Here is an 18,851-nt window from a genome sequence, read left to right on the forward strand (position 1 = left end):
CGCTTCTCTTCGATACTTCGCTTCTTATCATCCGTAGCCGGAAGGATGTTGGTCGCGCGGTACCATGGGGCAAATTCTGTACGCTTCTCTTCAACATCCCGCTTCTTGTCATCACTGGCTGGAAGGATGTTGGTCGCGCGGTACCAAGGAGCGAACTCTGTGCGCTTCTCTGATTCAGCATACAACATATCGGTTGGACTTGTTGAGCTGACTTACCTTGTCGACGGAGCGCTTGTCATCACTGGCGGGCAAGATGTTCGTCGCACGGTACCAAGGGGCGAATTCGGTCCTCTTCTCACTCTTGGCAACAGGAGCAGCAGCTCCAAGTGTAGAGAAGAGCGCCGCAGCGCTGAGGGTTTCGATGAAACGCATCTTGGAGGAGGAGAGAATGGGATGGATACTCAAGAAGCGTAATGTGGCGTGACCTGACGGCTGACAAGTGGTTAGAGGGTGCCAGTTCAATTATATACATGGTAGATCGTTCCAACCAGACACAGCCGGTGGTAGCCACTCAAGCTCGGTATCTCACCGCAGACTGATCGCCCACATGACAGCCTTGTCTCTCACACCGGGAGGATTATGTTGCCATTACGGGGACGGCTCGCAGCATCAGCCCCTTGCAGTGGAGACGCAGCAACGCCTTCAAATTGGCTGAACGCGCTGTGCCAATCGGCGTCCGCGGACCCCAAAGTATCGCAAGCATGCAGTATGCGAGGGATCAATCGCCACCGGGCATTGAAGGGTATGCGACCGCCAACATAGTCATAACTCGTCCGGCGATCAGCAGCGTTGGTGACTACTAGGGTTACGACCTGCAAGTGCGATTCAACCGCATCCTTCAAGGCAGTGGGTTCCACGAAGAATCCTGCACGGTAACAATCATCACACATTTACTCACCGCTCGGCGGCCTCGAGGATGCACTTGAGGATTCATGCACATGCGGCTTGGCTTGCCTTCGGACGCGTCGGATCTCGAAGTTCAAGGAACGCTGAAGCAGTACTGCATATGGATCTGTTACGGACCGCACCACTATCGGCGTCGTTTAGAGCGTTCATAGATTGATCAACTGGCTTTTAGTTCTGATCAAGTGTGGGCGTAATCCTTCAGCAGCTATACTATGTGTAGTATGTAGAATCCTACACTCTGATGTGCTGTAACCTGACCGAACAAGGCAGGTGATCTGTGCGCTTACACCGCGTTCGTCAGAGCTAGCGCAACTGCTTTTCCCTGGCTAGGAAGGTGTGCCAACGTTTGACTTCCTAAGATCCCGGTGACATGTAGCATCGTGTTAGCGAGAATAAAGTAAGACGTACGAGAGATTCGAACTGACCAATGATGGAAGACGAGCTTCATCTCAGGATCCGGAGGAACCACCCCGATGCAGCTCGACAACACTAGCCTTATCTACGTCGTCATTGCGAAGAAGCACGCGATGCGGGGTGATAGTTGTGGCAATAACATGCTTAGTGGCCCCCAAATCCTCCCGACTGACGCATCAATCAGCTCCGCTTGTAACCGATTGCCTTTTGACTGCACATGTGCAAGCTTACGACCTCCAAACACACCCTCTCTTCGGTGCACTCTTCATCGCCATCATGAAATGGCTAGAGAAGCTTGAGTACAAACCGGTTGCCTCGGGCAGCAGCCGAGATTCATCCTCAGAAGCAGATGAAGATGAGACAAAAGGCTTCATCAGCGGAGCGCACACAAAAGACCAGCGGCACTTTGTCATAAGCCGTCGAGCACTCGTACTTATTTCTGTTATCAACATCTCCGCCCTCCTCATTTCCATCGGCCTTTTTGGAGCATGGTTCTACAGCCACTATCTTGTGCGTAACGCAGCTCTTCGAAGAGTATCTGGGTACAGTCCCATATACGACAAGTACACAGTTGACTTCGAGGATGTTACCATCAACGGAACCTTCTTCCCGCCGAAGGAAGGCGGCAGTATAATGCGGCACCAGCCCAACCCTGCTGACGACAAAATCTGGGAGGAGTGGGAGTTGACGCGTGTGTATCCCGTCACGCGCGAGGAGCTCACGAAGATGGGCAAAGACTACACAACTGTTGCCAAGCTGGAGGACAAAGACTGGGGCTTGGGAGACAACGCGTATGCCGCTATCTTTGATGTTTACCATCAGTTGCACTGCTTGAACTCGTTGCGAAAGGTCGTATATGGGGGTTATTGTGAGTTGACCGCGATGGCTTCCCAGCTATGAGGGGTTCTTGACTAACTTAGCTTGATAGACAACATGAGCCAGGCTCGCGCGGACAAAGTCATGCAGAGGGAGCTGCACATGAACCACTGCTTCGACATCCTGCTCCAATCGATCCAGTGCTCCGGCAACTTGGACATGATACCACTCGTCTGGATGTACACACAAGCGTATCCCTTCGCAGACATGTACGTTGATTTCCCCAACCCACACTCCTCATCGTTCCTCGCTAACACCGTGTAATAGGTCCATCAATAAGAAATGCCACAACTTCGACAAGTTCACCGACTGGCGCAGAGAAAACAGCATCGACATGGACAAGTACGTCGAAGTGATGAAGCAGCCAGAGGGCGACAAGCCAGGCATCAAGCAGCTGCCGGCTGCGGACAAGTACTATGAGTACTGGGGATATGACAATCCGAACCATAAGCCGGTTTCGGAGGGAGGACTAGGGCTACCATTGGACCAAGACTCAAACCTGTAGAAAGTATGCAAATCATTTTTTTTTTTTTTTTACTCAATGTAAAACGCCTATGCACGAACAATTCTATATACGAAGCCCAGCCTCCATTCCGTATGCAAAAGTTTCTCAGTCTAACCCTGATAAATGGAACCTAACCAAAACTAACGGTCGCCTTCTTACCATTACCTCGATGGGTCACTTCAAAGTGTCCGCTGCCTCCGAAACCGCCTACATGGTCCTTGATGTCTCTCTCGCTGGCGGTAATTCCCTTCTCCGTAAGCCAGTTCTCGACCTGCTGGACTCTGTCCGGGTCCAATTGAGAATTGTAGTAAAAGATAGCCTTCGCACCTCCACTGAAGAAGCTGAATTCTCCGTCGAGTTTCCGCAAATGTTCCGCGGTAACTTCTTCACCGGGGGTGTAGACACCATTCGTGAGGCGGCCGGGGGGAATGTGAGCCATGGCGATCTCGACGTTGGAGTAGACAACCAAGACGGAACAAGCACTGATTCCAGTCGTGGACATGGTGTTGCCTTCTTTCCACTTTCGCCCTTTGCCTTCGTCCATCTTGACGCCCTGGGGCATGCGCTTTTCAATGAAGGCGCCTGCCCGCTTCACCAGGCCGAAGAGGCCTTCGAACTCGTCCGAGAGCTCTTCGCCAAAGCCATTGAGCTTTTCGACGCCGTCGTTGACCACATCGCGGCTGTCTTTCACGTGGAAGTACGTGGGAGACTCCAGGAGCTCAGCTTCGTCCTCGCGTCTGCATCGTCGGCCCTTGCAGGCTTTGGGCTTCTTCGCGCGAGAAGGTCGAGTGCGAACCTTGCTGGGTCTTTTTGTCTTGGGTTTCTTAGTCTTTGGTTTCTTGGTCTTGGGCTTCTTCTTGGTGGGTTTCTTGGGTTTGTCTGTAGGGCATTGCTTGCTTTTCTTCCCACCGTTTGTGGCCCGGTCCCACAGCTCGTCGGCCACGTCGAGTGCTCTGCCGACCTTGCCGGGTCGTTTCTTCTTGGCCGCCTTGCAGGTTTGCTTGAGCGTGCTTTTCATGCTGGGGCAGCCTCCTGCGCCGCAAGCCTTGTCTCCGATCTTGCAGGCCGGCGCGGCGCGGTTGAACAGCTCCAGAGCTGACCCGGAGTTTGCACTGCAACGATTAGTGAATGTTTCTATTTATTCAGACCATGGAATCATACCTGGAGTCAGGGATAGCCAACGCATCCGCAAGGCCAAGGCCCAGCATGACGATGGCGGTAAGGTTGGGAAGACGCATGATGGACAAATTCTCTGTAAGCCTACCACCTGGGCAAGCAATTATTGGTAAGAAAATGGAAACAGTGGCTGCAGCAATCTACAACGTCGAAGCGAATGTTAAACGAGTGTATAAAATGAACCAACGAACGAATGTATCTAGGGAAAAGAATGTGGTGCTGAAGTTGCACAAGCAAGCTTGCGGCGTAGTCACTCTTATGCATTCCAGATGTAAGAAAAGGATTTAGTCTGATATCGGATTACTCCCAATTACTTCCACATGCGGAATGATTCAAACAGATGCAAGGCGTAATGGTGAGAGTCCGGACCGTAAGCCACCACGAACCTAAGTCCATAGCGGAGATAAGAATACAAGGCGACCGTAAACTCATATGGTCCGTTGTTGCGAAGCCTAATTTACATGAAATGCACCGGCCGATACACGTTGAAACCATTTGAACACATCGCAGCTCAATGCAGCGCAATGTACACTGTAGACTGTTCACGAAGATTGCAAGTTTGGTGACGCGTTTGGCCCCCTGAGAGCTCACGTGATGTGCAGCTAGGTCGTTCAATCTGAATAAGATGTATGATCGAGATGCGCTACGACCGATAGGCGAAGAGAAGAAGCTTGTCGGGCTCCGTCAAGCACACTGACCGATCTCCACTTCGCAACCGTCTGAGGCCCGCACTCGGCGCGGGCCGTGCAAACGAGCGAGTTAGCCCCCACTGCACGTCGAGAACGCCCGGGGTTAGACTGGGCCCTGCAAAGCGAGTGCTTATGCCACTAGGCCTTTCGGCCGTTGCACAGCCTATTGTCCAACCCGGAGCCCGTCGCTCGTTGCCCGTTTTCTGTCGCACATCGCCTGTCGTCTGTCGGTTCCATTGTCCGTCGCCCCTGGCCCCTTTGAGAACCCCGCGACACGCAAATAAACTGCAGAACGGGGATTGCTCTCGTCAGTTTATCGTCGACCTCGCCTAGGACAGCTGACTATCTTCTACTTTCCCATTTCGCGTTCACAACAGGTCATTATCGTTCGTGTCGCCCCCGTGCAACTCCCAGCTCTATACACAGCGTCAGAAAGCAGAACACTCTTCCTCTTTACATCGTCTTTCAATCTCATAAAAGGAATCCCCGAGGGTATACCAGAACAGGTATATTCCCGACAGCTCCGCCGCATTTTTGCCGCTATAAATCCGAATAGTGTCATGTCTGCCTCCACGGAGACAGTCGAAGAGGCAGCGACCTATCTAGCGAGGCTTGGGTACGAGAATAAGCCGATCTCGGAATTTCAGAGTTTCTTCGCACGATGGAAAGACCCACTAAATGCGTCGCGCCTTCGACCCGATGCGTTGAAGGAATTCAACGAAGGTCCTGCGCTACGCGACGTGGTCGAGAACAATCGCGACGACTTGGTGCAGCTCATGCTGCCTCTTGGATTTGAGATTAGTAATTCAGTCATGTCTGCATCCTTACGACAAACACGAGAAACGCGTCGGACGGAGATATTGGACAAGTTATTCGACAACGGGTGGGACATCAACAGACCTGTGAATGACAATTGCCCCCCTGCCATCAGGTATAATCTCTTCTTCTGGCGTGAACTGAGCTTGTCGGCTGACTCTTGTAGCCTCCTCTTGGAACACGTTGACCTCGTCAAACACTGTCTTTCCCTCGGCGCATCCCCGAACGCAAATAGCCCTTCTGGTCATACAGTCATGCAAAGAGCCGTTGCATACGCCCCTCTCGAAGTAACCAAGCTCTTAGTTGCGCACGGAGCTACGATAGAGGGTACAAACCTCCTGGCACATGCCGCGTGCGCGTGCGCCCAAGCTGAGGCCACAACTGGCAGCCAAAGGCCGCACTTTGAGGATCGTCGGGAAACAATCCATTACCTCCTTGACCAAGGCGCACCGATCGATGCAGATTACTCTGCGACTCTAGACGCCAATATGCAGACTGGCGATGGGATTCTATTTGGAACCATGACCGCACTACATTTTGCAATTGCAGGTAACCAAGCGGATCTAGTGCAGCTTCTACTAGAAAGAGGTGCACGAACTGACCTGAAAGGGTGGTCAGCATGGAAGACCGAGGGGCAGCAGGTAAACAGTGTAGAGTTGGCAAGGATGTGTGGTTTCGAGGATATCGCTGTCATGATAGAAGATTGGGCAACTACTCGTGCCTGTCCGTAATTCGTACATACATATCTAGGTAAGTACTCTAAAATGCTTACAGCATATAGCACCCAGGCAGTAACTGTTGTACAAATAAACCTCTTCGTATATCGCCAGTGTCCGCGTCCTCGCAAAGGAGTGGCGCATGGTGTATGCCATCTGCCTTTGTGGTCCTAGCGCTGCCCCGCCTTGGGCTCTGCTTCAACATGACGGGATTCAGCTGCGATGAACCCCGCTAAGTGGGGCAGACCGTGGCGCAGACAACCCTCGATCGCACAGCCTCGCAAAATTGAGGCGTTGAGCAGTCGTGTGCTAAAGGATGGTCCAGTGTAAATGGAACGCGTAGTCACTGTAAGGGAGAACGATTTAACTGGCAAAGGGCACACGCAGCGTTGAGGCTTGCGACCACCTTGAATCCCTGTGGCGTCCTAGCCCTACGAGCCTAACCCTTCACGTACAGCTGCGCTGACGGCAGGCGCAAGTGACCCATAACTTATTAGCAAAGAGCTCCATCTTGCTTCCCATCCTCTCCTCACACACAATCTTACTACTCGCTCGCTATGGGAATCCAGGCAAAATACGTGCTGCTGATCGCACTCGCGGTGCTGGTGCTGCTACCCGCAAAGGCGCATGCTTTTGGCGCGGGCAACATCGCGTGAGCTATCCCCACAACAAAGGCAAATACTCGTGCTGATGAGCCGCGTAGCTCGATCTCCGCGGTTGAAGGAAAGAACTGGCGCCATGGAGATATCGAGGACATGCTCGCTACGGTCGCGTGCTTGAAAGGTCACAAGTGGAAGTCTATGATGATCAAGGTATGCTCTGTATGCGCATGGCAAGGAGTAGGGCTAAGTCAATTCAGCGCGTGTACTTTGGCAACTGGCTCCGAGACTACTCGCAGGTAAGACATCATCTTCTGCTCAAGAGTGAACTCTATTAATGGTTTACAGGCTGTAGATACCGCAACTCTGAGCAAAGTTCAAGTGAGTCCCGGATCTGCAAGTGTGCCGCGTATCCGAACTAACAGTCGCCAAGGGTGACACCATTCGCGTCCTTGTGTGGATCCTGTCCTTTATGTCATTCGGATATGCGACTGGCGAGTTTGAGGTTACCGCCGACCGACTTGGTGTCTACAGGCCAGAAGAGCACATTGACAACCCGAAAGACTATGCCGACAACCAGGATGCCAGGAAGTTCGATCCTCGTCTGCGCGGACCCGTTACAGATATCGAGCTTGCTGTCGACCCGGAAACTGGAATGAAGAACTATATCGCTAATGAGAGAGGCAACTGGGCCACTTCAGCAGGCTACGTCAAGTTTTCTTTCTCTCGAGCAATCCACTACGGCCGCATGTATACTCATGGACCAGACGGAGAGCGCGGAAACGAAGCAAATCTTGCGGAAGCACTACGGTGTCTCGGACAAGGCCTCCATTGCCTGGAAGATTTCGGCGCTCACACCAACTACACCGAGCTTGCATTACGAGAACTAGGATACTCAAGCGTGTTCGCGCATACAGGAACCCAGACCCAAATCAACCTCCACGGCAAACACGTGTACCCTCTCGTGACCGGAACCTTTGGAGGTGTTGATTTCTTCCATTCTGTGCTAGGTGAAGCGACGGACCACATCACGCAATCTGAGGTCGATGAGATGAACACCACGTTGTCAGACGCTTTGACAAGTAATACCAAAGGCAGCGGAGGCAGCTGCTCGGCTCTTACAGATGTCCTAGGGAAGGTTCCTGGGACCAGTGGGTTGATCAAAGAAGCTCAGCAGCTTCAGGCACAGTCTGATGCGCAAGCTGCCGCCATCTCAGGACACGGATACCGAAGCGGGGGTTATGATGACTACAGCAGTTCAAGAGCTGGCGGTCCTGGCCAAGGCGCCCCAACTTTCGATGCGCCTCCTGGGTCTGTCGGTGGACCACCAGGACCTAACATACCAGGCACAAACACTGACCCAGCGACCATCATCCCTAAGATTTACCCAATCCTGGAGTTCCGAGACAAGGTGGTGAGGAACATCTCCGCGATCATCGAGAAGATCCCTGGTCTGGAGAAGCTCATTGAGACGATTACCGAGCGCGTCACCCTTTTTGTGCTATCCCTGCTGGCTCCATTCGTCATGCCAATCATCAAGCAGGCGTCCGAGTCTCTCAAGCAAGGCTCCTCCACCGTTATCGATTCGGCGGCTAAGCACCAGTTCGAAGTCTGGACAAACCCGCACTCCTCTGACCCCACCCACAGCATGCTCTCCAAGGACCACTTCTCCAACGTCCTCAACGCACCCGCCGGCCAAATCGCAGTCGCGATCCTGCAGTTCGTCGCACCTCGCGTGGTCTACGCCTTCGACCACCCTGACGTACCCGTCGACCAGGTCCTCAACGACTGCATGCAGGTCTTCCACCACCCTGCCATCCGCAACCACAACAGCGAGATCCACAGGAACATGTTCTCCGTTGTCGAGAAGTGGGCACAGAGCCACCGCGGCGGTGACCTCAACCACATCCTCAGCTCGGAGAGCGTCCGCGCCGGCAAGAACCACAGCGGCGGCAACGACCACTCGCACGGCGCCGGCCACGGCGCCGCGGGCGTCTCGTCGTTCACGAGCCACGGCCATGGAGGCGGGCACGCACAGCAGCAGTCACACTCCAGCGGCTACGGCCAACAGTCGCACGCGAGCTCCAGCAGCGGCGGAGGCCTCCTCGGCAGCCTTGCGGGCAACCTCCCTGGCGGCCTGGCCAACAAGCTCAGCCCCGCGCTCAACATGTTCGGCGGAAGTGGGAAGCGCGAAGTTGACGACTTCGACGCCTCCGCACCGCAGTCTTCGTACGACCATTCCCAGTCGGCGTACCAGCCGTCTCCCTCGCCAGGCCCCACGCACGACTGGGGCTCGTTCCAGCCGTACCAGTCGTCCTACGCGGGCGGCCAGTCCCACGGCGTGCCAGAGTACAACGGCGCGCCGCCCGGCGGCGATGTCGGTGGCTGGGGTGCTCAAGGACAGTATCATGGGGGCCAGGGCGCGGAGCCGAGTTATACGGTGCCGACGGCGTACCAGCAGGGATATGAGGGGTATGATGCGCCACAGCAGCAGGGTGGGTATGGAGGGGCGTATGGGCAGCATGATCAGGGGCAGAGCGAGGGCGGGGGCAGGCAGTGGGGTGCTGGCGGCGGGAATAATTTATACTAGACCCTAGGTGATGTACGGGGTGGAGTCTGGCCAAGGTTGGGGTTGGTGCTGGGCGGGAATAGAGGGCAAGGAAGTATTCTCACGAATCGAACGTCCCGTGTGCCTGCCTGTCTGTCTGTCTGTTTACATGCAACGGCACGGCATTATGTGATAGACATCTCTTCCTGCACGTTACACACGCGTCGGTCCTATCTACGCCAGCTTCCCCGGCACAAACGGATGCCCCGCGCTCAACCCCCCGTCCACCGCCCACGCCTGCCCATTCACATAGCTCGCCTCGTCGCTCCCGAGAAACAGCACCGCCCTTGCGATCTCATCCGCCACCCCGCCCCTTCTCAGCGGGTTCAGCTGCCCAATCTTGCCCGTGCTGCCCCGCGCCCGCGCCGCGTCGTACGTCGTCTTCGTCATCCCCGTCTCAATCAGCCCCGGGCACACGGCATTGCACCGTATCCCCGTGCCGGCGAGCTGGAACGCGCACGTCTGCATCAGGCTCACGACGGCGGCTTTGGACGCGGAGTAGTCGGTGGGCCCGGCGTTTGAGCGCAGGCCGGCGACGGAGGCGGTCGCGATGATGGCGCCTTGGGGGTAGGGCTTGTGCGTCGAGGTCTTGAGCATGGCTCTGCTGGCGTGCTTGGCGGCGAGGAAGACGCTGAGCGTGTTGACCCGCATCATGTTCATGAAGCCCTGCGTGTCCTCTTCCCAGAAGACTTTTGCGCTGCTGATGCCCGCGTTGGCGAAGAAGACGTCCAGTCTGCCGTACGTGTCCAGCGCTTCTTGGCAGACGTGCTTGACGGCGGCTTCGTCGGCCGCGTCGAAGACGCGCGTGTGGATGTCGACGGCGGGGTAGAGGGCGCCGAGTTCGCGCTTGTGCGTGTCGAGGTGCGTGGAGGCGAAGTCGCAGATGTAGACTGCTTTTGCGCCGTTGCGGGCGAATTGGTGGGCTGAGGCGCGGCCGATGCCGATCGGCGAGTTGCAGCCCGTTATGATGATTACTTTGTCTTTTACGCGTCTGGGGGGGTGCGTTAGCTATTGTGTTCTCTCCATACGCGGGGAAGTTGGCTGGGGCATGGGGTTCGCTACGGTGGGGTGGGGAAGAGGACTAATGGGAAGGGAGTGAGGAGTAGAGAGGGATACACACTGGGAACCCAGATCCCCGGCTATTTCTCGCACGCGCGGTATGTCCTCAAACATCCCTGGGTCTTGCGGGCCCTCTGAGAGCTCTCTGCTGAGGCCCTGCTGTTTTACTTTGGGATCGGCTGGCATTGTTGCTTGCTGTTTTAATTCTCGGTTTCGGGTATGCGAAAAGCAATTCTTGATTGATTAAATCAGAGAAGAACACGAAGAAGGGAGGACGGCGGAGAGGGCATGCATGAGTGTAAAATGGGGAGGAGTGCGGAGTTGGAGCTGCGGAGATTCCTAGTGTGGTGGAATCTGGGGTAGATGCCGAGGTTCGTTCTGGCGGGAGCCGAGTGCGACGTTCTTGGTTTGCGCGACTTCTGTACCTGATCGGCGTCTCCGAACGCATGGATTCTCGAGTATGCGCATGTAGGATATTTTTATTGGAAATAGTGTAGCATTTCTTCGCCGATGTGGGCACCTAAATTCGCCCAAAATACTACATGGCTCTTCTGCTACCCCTGGTAGTTCAGCTGGCTGTTGCAAGGCCGCTCGACATGCCTATATCCTCATCTGCACTTGACTTATCGCTAGCTCTCCCTTTGTCGACCTCATGCTAGATTTCCTCTCCCTTGATCTGCAAATCGACGACGTAGCTGGTGTTGGGCGCCGCCTCGGGACGGAACACGTCGCTTAGAGCGACAATGGCCACGATTGCCGTGACATAGGCACTGTGCCTCAGCAGAGTGTCTCCTGTCGGAGATGTGGTGATTCCAGGGTTACAACGCCCCGCCGCTTCATCTCCCCCGGCCCCTTCCTCTGCCTCTTCCACCTCTTCCTCGGCCTCCCTTTCCACCTCGGGGCGCCGTCCGCTCATACACCTTCTCCCTCCCGAAATCCACGTCTGCAACGCGAATGTAACTCGGTATCCCATTGTCCACCACCGCGAGCAGCACGTTCCTGCTCCCATGCTTGAGTTTCTGCATAATATGCACATTCTCCTTGGGCCCGTCATCTGGCACCGTCGCCAACAAATCGTTCAACTCGGCGGCAGTTGGAACAGACGTGGAGCGCGCATCAATAACACATATGCGAAAGTCGGGTGGCGGGCGCGCAGACTTGCGAAAGCGCTGGGAGCCGGATGTCTTCCAGACATCGAAGTGGATGCGGAACGGGTTGTTGGGGTTGGGCGGAAGCGCGAAGGCGGGCGGCTGGGTGCGGTCGTGCAAGGGGATGAGGGCGAGCGCGCGGTAGATGTCTGCGTAGGAGCGATAGAGCCCGGGACGTACCAGCGGGCCGTATGCCAGACTCTCCGGGGACGCGGTGTGCGAGGGCTGGGATATGCGGCGCCAGACGTCGCTCCAGAAGCTGCTCCAGTAGCCAGCTTTGCTTGCGTTCTGATCGGGGGAGTTCGGTGTGAGGGGCTGCACAGGCGCGCGCGCGTCGTCCCAGCTGCCGTGCCGGAACACGACATAGCCTGAGCGCTTCAGGCCAGCGTACACGGTGTACATCTCCATGGTCAGCTTCCCGCCCACGCCAGCCTCGTAGCCCAGGAACGCTGCATACGCGGCCTGTAGACTCATCGGCGCGCCCTCCAGCATATTCCCGCCGTTTTCCGCGTCCTTGACCGGCCACCGACAATCCACACTCCCTCTTTCAATCAAGAACAGCGCCTCTTCGGGCAGCAGCCACTCTTTTCCTCCCTTGCTCCTCCCCATAGTCAGGAACATGCTCGACTTGGGCTTGGGAACGTAGGCCATGTTCGTGTCTGGGTCGTACATGGCGGGTATATGGCCCTTCTGCGTGTGTGTGCGCTGCCAGGAGAGCACATTGTGCATGGCAAGGCGCGAGGCATCGAGCTTGGAGAGTTGGAGGTTCGTCTCGTGCGATTCGAAGTCTTTTTCGCCGCGCTTGGGAAGGTGGAGCGCATTATCGCTGTTTCTACAAGCGCGTCAGTACCACTGCGAGAAGTGTGCTACCGTGCGCTTTGCGCCGCAAGGAAAGTCAGAGAAAGATGCATACGCTATTTTCGCAAAAGCGGCGCCATAGTCGAGCGTTTCTTCTTCAGGGTCTTCGTCGGCGGCCGGGTCGGGGTTCGGATTGCGCAGGTGCGACAGGTCTTCATCTTCGTCCATGGTGGAAGGCGGGGTGCGCGTCTCAATGCGTCGTGGTGGGACTGTTCGGCGGAGGAATCGAGGTAAGAAAGTTTGGAGCTATGACATGACTCTTCTCGGCTAAACTTGCCTCAGTGGCCCGCGTCTCAAAGCGCTGCATCCACATGTCTTAGCATCTGCCTGCATTGGTTTCCTGAACATGTCCAATCGTCTGGAACGTGGACTCTCCCACCGAAACAGGAGCCACAGCGCCATACAAGATTTAGCACTGTTCAACATCTACCATAATCGGAATATGTATGCATTGCTCGTAGACCGGGTGCAGCTCGAGAGCCAGACCAAAGTCACGAGTATCGACTTATTAGAGTCTATGATGGACACATGCCTTCCCCGTTCGTTGACCTCGTCTCTGCTGGAGAGTTTGACCACGGCCACGGTGCTAAATAAATTGAAGCAGCCAAAGCTCCCACGTCGGGCGAGAGCCTCAAGTCCCAACAGTGAAGGCAGCTGACGCGCAAACATGTCAGCCTCTTACCAATTTCTTGACTACTGATAGATACTCTGTCGAACGAGAGGTGGCGGCTACACCGCAACACTCAGTCGCAGGCGCTCGCCGCTTGACCCAGTAGGCTCTTCACCGGCTACCACCACGGCCACGGCCACAACATTGTACAATTCGTCTAACGTATGAGCTATAATTTCCCGGGCTCTCGATGCCCTCGAGGTAGGGGTATTGAAGCTTGGCGTCCTGAAACAGGAGCCGAAATCACATTGGATGAGAGATCTCTTGACTTTGCAAACCGGCTTTGATATGAGTTGCAGCGAGGAGCCGCAGATTTGCCTGCCCCGACCAGCCAACCGCACATCCGCGACTTTGGCTCTCATCTACGGGAATAGAAGACCAGATACATGCCGAGGCTTTCGGCGGTTAGATAATGATATGGGAGTTAGTCCCGAAGTGACTTTGGCTACTATACGGATTTGGGTACTACTCACGGCGCTGTATCGCCGGTGTCCACGGTTGCGCGAGAGGTGGGCTAGTATCTCGAGCTGCGGCTGCGTTTACGAAAAATGGGATGCGTGCTTCGACAAGGGTAAACATCCAACAGCTGCATAGCGTTGTGCCCCTAGTCAAGTCAGAGGAGGGGGCCCAGCCCATGTCCAGCGACGCCATAAAGCTCACGGAACACATCGTAGCCTCCATACAAGACTGTGGTTTCTCCCTCAACAACTCATATCAAGGCCGGTGTTTAGTAATACCAGATAGCACAGTCCATTCATTCAATTAACATAGTGTATTATAACGTGCACTACTACGTCCTACCCCCACCCCCCTCCAATTCCCCACCAGGCAAAACATACATGTACACCTCCCGATCCCACAACCCACGCAGGCAAAACCATCTAGCCACGAATTGACCTCCCCTCACGCCAAATTCCCCTTGAGAATAGAAGTTGCAGCCGGGAAGAACCACAGGAGGAAAGAACAAACGCCATTCCCATGCCCAGACCCAAGCTGATGCCCACAATCTGACCGTCCCAGGAGTAACAGCAAAAGGAAAATTTGTCTTCGCAAAACGCCGGTGCGGAACTGGAAAAGCGAAAGGAAAGTGGACCAACCACCCACCCATCGAGATGCAAACGCCATGCAACCAAAACCCCCTCGAAAAGACCTCCCCCTCTTCTATGTTAGTGCAAGAGATGCTTCAAAAGCTGACATACCCCGTATCATGGTTAACTGCCTCATCTAGCCACCCGGGGCCCGATACTCCCATCCCCGGGCCATCGTGGTGATCATCTCTCGCCATACCCTCGCCCTCGCCCCTCTCCACCCAATCCTTCTCGTTGACATCGCGCCATATACGCTGGAAGTACAAGCGCAGCGACCGCAGTCCACGGAGATATCCTCTGTCCACGCCTTCCGGGTCATGAGGTGGGCAGGGCACGGTGTCGGGCAGCGAGTCTTCGGCAGTGACGCAGTTCGCGAAGTCCACGATCTTCAGCTTGATGTCTGAGGTGGACCTCGAAGACGGATTGGATGTTGGTGCGGGGTTCGGGGAGATTGCTGTGACGTCCTCGTTACTGGAGCTTGAGAGTCCGTTGGGAAGTGACGGCGGCTCCTTTTCTTTCTGCTCGCCCTCGCCCCGATCGTAGAGCATGAGGAGGCTGCTAGCATAAAAGCGGTACCCGGGTAGGCCGCGTATGATCCTCTCCAAGGCGCTGATCTTTTCTAGAATAATGGGAATCTGTTTCAGGGCCGCTTTGTGACCGCTGCCGTCCCAGAAGAAGCGCTTGAGCGCATCCTGAAATTCTTTACCAGCCTTCAAATCGCGGCCGTAGTACTTGTCTTCAAACACGTAGCTCTGGGTTTTGACATTCCATATCTGCATGCCACAGACACGAACACCCAGCTCTCGGCTCGTGGTCATCTGACATTTGCGTCGTTGTGAACGTTGCTTCTTGTCATCGGCTTCGATACCGTACTGCCGCGTGCCCATCTTCAGGTCCAAAACACACGGCTTCGACATGCCGGCAGTCAGGTCTTCGAGCAGCAAGAAATGTTGGACGCGCTCGTCAGGTTGCTGCTGGGCCGCTTTGGGATTTGCGGGGGGTTCTTCCAAAGCAAGTGGAGCCCTTTCCTTCAACACTGGGGCTGGTAGCATCGTGGCTTCCGGGGCAGTGCCCTGGTGTGCCGAGGCGTCACCTATGTGCATCTGCTCATACTTTGCTTTGGCTTGCTGCAACCGAGCATCTTCATCCATAGCAAAAACTTCCTCCTCTCCATCGCCGCCATATCCGTCTTCTTCATAATATTCCAAAGGGGCTCTGTGATCCGTGTCCACACCACACGGTCTACGTGTGAGGCCACCGCCCGAATGGCGACGGCGGGAGCTTGTTGGTGTCGGGGGTGTCTCAAGTGACTCATGGGATGGATAAGGAGAGTCACGGGGCAGACTGCCACTGGCTGGTCTTGCCATGTGACGATGGGCTTCTGCCTTGAGAACCTGCTTGCGGGTCGACTCCTCGTGCATAGAAATCTCCGAGATGTCTGCGCTGTTCCTGCGCAATGAAGGTACCGAGTTCATCATGGCGTGCGGATCCACTCTTGATCGATGAGGCAGACTGTTGTGATGATGATGGCGGTGGCGGTGATGGATTGGGGGCGGCGCAAACACTTGTCGCAGAACCTCTTCTTGCAGTTTTCGGTTGATAGTGGTGACACCCCAGCTGCTCTGCTGTCGTAGAGGAGGGCGGTTGGGACTATCATCCACCGCCGAAAAGCCAATATCGCTTTGGTTTCTTCGGTGGTACTGCGAATACGAACTGCCAATCCAAGGATCAGGTGTTGCGGAGCGACGTGGTGGCAAGCGGAAAAGGTTCTCAGGGATAATGTGACGATTATTCTCGAACACAACCTGAGGGACCGCAGTCGTCTGCTGAGAGTGACTGACGATCCTAGGTTGATCTTCCTTTGGCTTGGGAAGGCCGTGCTCTCCCGAGTCCTGCTTCGCTGACACATCGGCGTTGGCTTGAGCGACCGCATCCCCCTTCGTCTTGTCTTTGGTCTTCTTCCGTTTCGGCGCTTTGCGATAGGTGACATTGAGAACACCAATATATCTAAATTTGGCAGCACAACGTTAGCAAAATGATCTGAAGATATGGGCACGCAAAACGGGGGCGGAGAAGGCTTTGCTGAGGTCTCAGCTACAAACAACTCAGAAGTTGGTAGTAATCGTACCTTGGAAGAAAGTCCAACAGCTCCGGATGCTGTCGCTCAACCGTCTCATAAAATTCGTTTTCTCGGTTGTTTAGTTGCTTACACACGGCTCGCCTTGAAAAGCGATATACCGTCGTGTGACCGCCAACTTGGTGGTTAAATGGTTTCAGCTCGACCGCGCCAAGCGGCGCAGGTGGCTGTGCGGGTGCAACGGGCTCTTGTTTGTGCTTGCGCGGTGTTGCGGTGGGAGTTGTGCCTAGGTCATCAGTCGCACTGGAATCATAGTCATTGAGTGAATGAGACGATTCCGCTAGCGAATCGTACTCGGACTCAGCCGACGTAGTCGCGTCAGTAGTTGCAGAAGCCAGCGAGGTACTGTCATCCTGCCGTTGGGAAGAAGTCGTTCGGATGTCACCATGCAGGCATTCATTTGTATCTTGTGACTGTAAAGAGATTTCTACCTCTTGGGGGGTCTTTACAGCCTCCTCCGTGGTCCCTCCCATGGGCCCTTTGCCTGCATTGACAGTGCTTAGCCTCCGAGTGGAATGTACTTCCGCTTTCCGCGTCTCCTCTTCTTGTGGAATAGGTTCAGGCGACTTCAGTTGACGATGAGGAAAGTACAGAGCTGATGAAATATGTTCTTTCTCAGACTCGTCTTCCTCTGAACCAGGAGAGCGGTCCGGGCTTCCTTCGCGCGATGTCTGGAAATAATCCGAAGGCTCTCGCGGGTGGGGCGTACGAGCTTTGGCCACATGAGAACGTAGCTTTTCAGCTGCAGCTGTGGGAAGACTTTTCGAGAATGACGAGCCACGCGGACCCCCCGGGGTAAGATTGTGGAAATTTCTGATCTCTTCGAGCAGCCGTGTGGGGAGCTCCTGCGCCTGTCCTGCTCCATCGACGCTGAACTGTATGCTCCCATCGTCGTGGCTATCATAGGTGGTAGAGTTAAAGTACGACTTTGTAGGGCCATTGTATGGCGATTGGGCTGTAGACGAGGCACGGGACGCCCTCTGGATCTGCTCTGTCAATGCACTAGCAGGTGTTCGGGCAACATCCTCCTCTTGAACGGTCGGAGGAAGCTTCTCAGCCTGTCGGCGGTCCTTCCCGCGACCCTCGCGCTTCTTCTGCTCTTCTGCAGCATCGTTCTCTTTGAAGACCCGTAGGTAGTGGCTCGCCTTCCGACTCCGTGCAGCTGCTGGCACTTCGGTCTTTGCTAGTGTAGCTTCAATTTTCTTTTCGACGTGACCCTCCCTTCTGTGCACATGTCCTCCATGCGGTAGGTAGGGTTCGACATTGCCAACACGCCATATTCGGTTCTTCAACCGCTCCGCAGTGTATCCCGATTCGGCAAGCGCGTCGTCCAACGAGCCCGTGGTCTGGACAGTACCGGGAGGGGTGGCAGGCCGATGCACAGGTGAATCGACCGGACTCATGAAGGGGGGTGGGCTCTCGCCCGTGCCGTCGGGGGCCATGTCTGATCTATGTTTCTTGCTCGAACTGAAGCGTGCGGAAAGGAGGCTCTGGGGCTCTTCGAGGGTGGATGGGGTCTGGTGGGGTTGGTGCTGGCGGGCGGCGGGAGCAGCTGTCAATGGTGGCGGCGCCGGAGCATTGACTGCCGTGTTTGAAGGGCCTGGGTCAAGGCCATTGTAGTTTGCGTGTTCTGTGCGGGCGGGCGTGCGTGGAGAGGGAGCGGGGCTGTCGGATGGCAGGTACGTGGTAGCGAAGATGCTGTCGCGCTCCGACAGCTGGGGTTGATCGATGGATGGGGTCCACAGATGGTTCAGGTCCAGGGGCGCTGTTTTGGAACGCCCCGTCTGCGCGAGGCTCTTGGGGGTCACCTCGTCGCGGGTAGGCGAAGAGCGCGTTGGGTCTTCATGGCGGCCGGGGGTCCGTGGCGCATTTGACCTCACCGATGCGGGGGGTGAGGTACCATGTCTCGGTGCGGGCAAGGGCGGTGACATGGAGACGACATTGGTCAAGCCGCTGCGCGGGCACGGAAACTGGTGCGTGGTGGAATGTTTGGCAGATAACGTGCGAGGCTTGGGCAGGGGAGCGGCGGCCAGCAAAGCGGTCGTTGGGCGCGCGGACTGGGCGCACGGCGGGACGAGTGCCGCGGCGGCTGAGGAGAGGTACTGGCGTGTGCGAGCCGGGGTGGACGGACTCGGGACGGCGGTGCGCTGTCGACGGCGACACAGCGTGCGAGTGCGAGGAGGGCCAGCGAGCGGCGGTGCGTGCGAAGCCCACGTTCCGAATGTGTGGACCAGGCAAGGCCTCGCAGCCGTGGCGCTGAGCCTGCACCAAGCGAGCCTCGCCGATGACGTCTGCGTCGCCAGCACTTGCAACGCAACGGGCCGTTTGCGAGGACAGCCGTGGTCGCAGAAGGGCACGGCGACACGCAGAGCAGCTTGTTTCTCACCAACGTGCAGTGTCTGAGTGGCTTTTATTGTCTCGGCTGGGATATCTACTGTGCGCAGGGAAGCCGCTGCTGGCCAGCGGGTGCTCTTGCCAAGCGTGTTCTGCGAGCAGGCGCGTCCGTGCGCGCGCGGTAGAGGCACATCGCAACTCGCCGTGTACGTGGCGCGCGCCGTGCAGGAGCACAGGTGGATGGTGAGGCTG

The 18,851-nt window shown here is 55.9% G+C and overlaps 8 protein-coding genes across 8 annotated transcripts; 3 read left to right on the plus strand and 5 right to left on the minus strand.

Moving 5' to 3' along the window:
• Positions 1–2,046: 2,046 nt before the first annotated feature.
• On the plus strand, positions 2,047–2,701 carry CC84DRAFT_1078602 (uncharacterized protein; the record flags this gene model as incomplete). Its single annotated transcript, XM_018173805.1, has 3 exons — positions 2,047–2,188; positions 2,249–2,405; positions 2,464–2,701. The coding sequence occupies 3 exons, from the start codon at positions 2,047–2,049 to the stop codon at positions 2,699–2,701; spliced, it is 537 nt and encodes a 178-aa protein (XP_018043482.1).
• A 43-nt stretch (positions 2,702–2,744) lies between these two features.
• CC84DRAFT_1255228 (uncharacterized protein) lies at positions 2,745–4,096 on the minus strand. The gene is made up of 2 exons (XM_018184520.1): positions 3,863–4,096; positions 2,745–3,813 (listed from the first exon to the last, which is right to left on the minus strand). Exons 1-2 carry the CDS (start codon positions 3,937–3,939, stop codon positions 2,832–2,834), a joined length of 1,059 nt encoding a protein of 352 aa, XP_018043483.1. The 5' UTR covers positions 3,940–4,096; the 3' UTR covers positions 2,745–2,831.
• A 1,020-nt stretch (positions 4,097–5,116) lies between these two features.
• Positions 5,117–6,166, plus strand: CC84DRAFT_1255229 (ankyrin). Its single transcript, XM_018184521.1, has 2 exons — positions 5,117–5,497; positions 5,549–6,166. The coding sequence occupies exons 1-2, from the start codon at positions 5,127–5,129 to the stop codon at positions 6,111–6,113; spliced, it is 936 nt and encodes a 311-aa protein (XP_018043484.1). The 5' UTR covers positions 5,117–5,126; the 3' UTR covers positions 6,114–6,166.
• A 465-nt stretch (positions 6,167–6,631) lies between these two features.
• On the plus strand, positions 6,632–9,369 carry CC84DRAFT_1160341 (Het-C-domain-containing protein). The gene is made up of 5 exons (XM_018177478.1): positions 6,632–6,750; positions 6,802–6,910; positions 6,958–6,996; positions 7,046–7,078; positions 7,131–9,369. Exons 1-5 carry the CDS (start codon positions 6,656–6,658, stop codon positions 9,285–9,287), a joined length of 2,433 nt encoding a protein of 810 aa, XP_018043485.1. The 5' UTR covers positions 6,632–6,655; the 3' UTR covers positions 9,288–9,369.
• Positions 9,370–9,479: 110 nt separating this feature from the next.
• On the minus strand, positions 9,480–10,550 carry CC84DRAFT_1079430 (NAD(P)-binding protein; the record flags this gene model as incomplete). Its single annotated transcript, XM_018173848.1, has 2 exons — positions 9,480–10,296; positions 10,426–10,550. 2 exons carry the CDS (start codon positions 10,548–10,550, stop codon positions 9,480–9,482), a joined length of 942 nt encoding a protein of 313 aa, XP_018043486.1.
• A 650-nt stretch (positions 10,551–11,200) lies between these two features.
• Positions 11,201–12,538, minus strand: CC84DRAFT_1171724 (uncharacterized protein; the record flags this gene model as incomplete). Its single annotated transcript, XM_018179927.1, has 2 exons — positions 11,201–12,344; positions 12,426–12,538. The coding sequence occupies 2 exons, from the start codon at positions 12,536–12,538 to the stop codon at positions 11,201–11,203; spliced, it is 1,257 nt and encodes a 418-aa protein (XP_018043487.1).
• An 856-nt stretch (positions 12,539–13,394) lies between these two features.
• On the minus strand, positions 13,395–13,754 carry CC84DRAFT_180582 (uncharacterized protein). Its single transcript, XM_018185484.1, has one exon. It carries the CDS (start codon positions 13,719–13,721, stop codon positions 13,506–13,508), a length of 216 nt encoding a protein of 71 aa, XP_018043488.1. The 5' UTR covers positions 13,722–13,754; the 3' UTR covers positions 13,395–13,505.
• A 469-nt stretch (positions 13,755–14,223) lies between these two features.
• On the minus strand, positions 14,224–18,474 carry CC84DRAFT_1136460 (SAICAR synthase-like protein; the record flags this gene model as incomplete). Its single annotated transcript, XM_018176100.1, has 2 exons — positions 16,257–18,474; positions 14,224–16,135 (listed from the first exon to the last, which is right to left on the minus strand). The coding sequence occupies exons 1-2, from the start codon at positions 18,194–18,196 to the stop codon at positions 14,224–14,226; spliced, it is 3,852 nt and encodes a 1,283-aa protein (XP_018043489.1). The 5' UTR covers positions 18,197–18,474.
• Positions 18,475–18,851: the final 377 nt, after the last annotated feature.

This window comes from Paraphaeosphaeria sporulosa (assembly GCF_001642045.1).
Source record: "Paraphaeosphaeria sporulosa strain AP3s5-JAC2a unplaced genomic scaffold CC84scaffold_1, whole genome shotgun sequence".
Taxonomy (NCBI): Eukaryota; Fungi; Ascomycota; class Dothideomycetes; order Pleosporales; family Didymosphaeriaceae; genus Paraphaeosphaeria; species Paraphaeosphaeria sporulosa.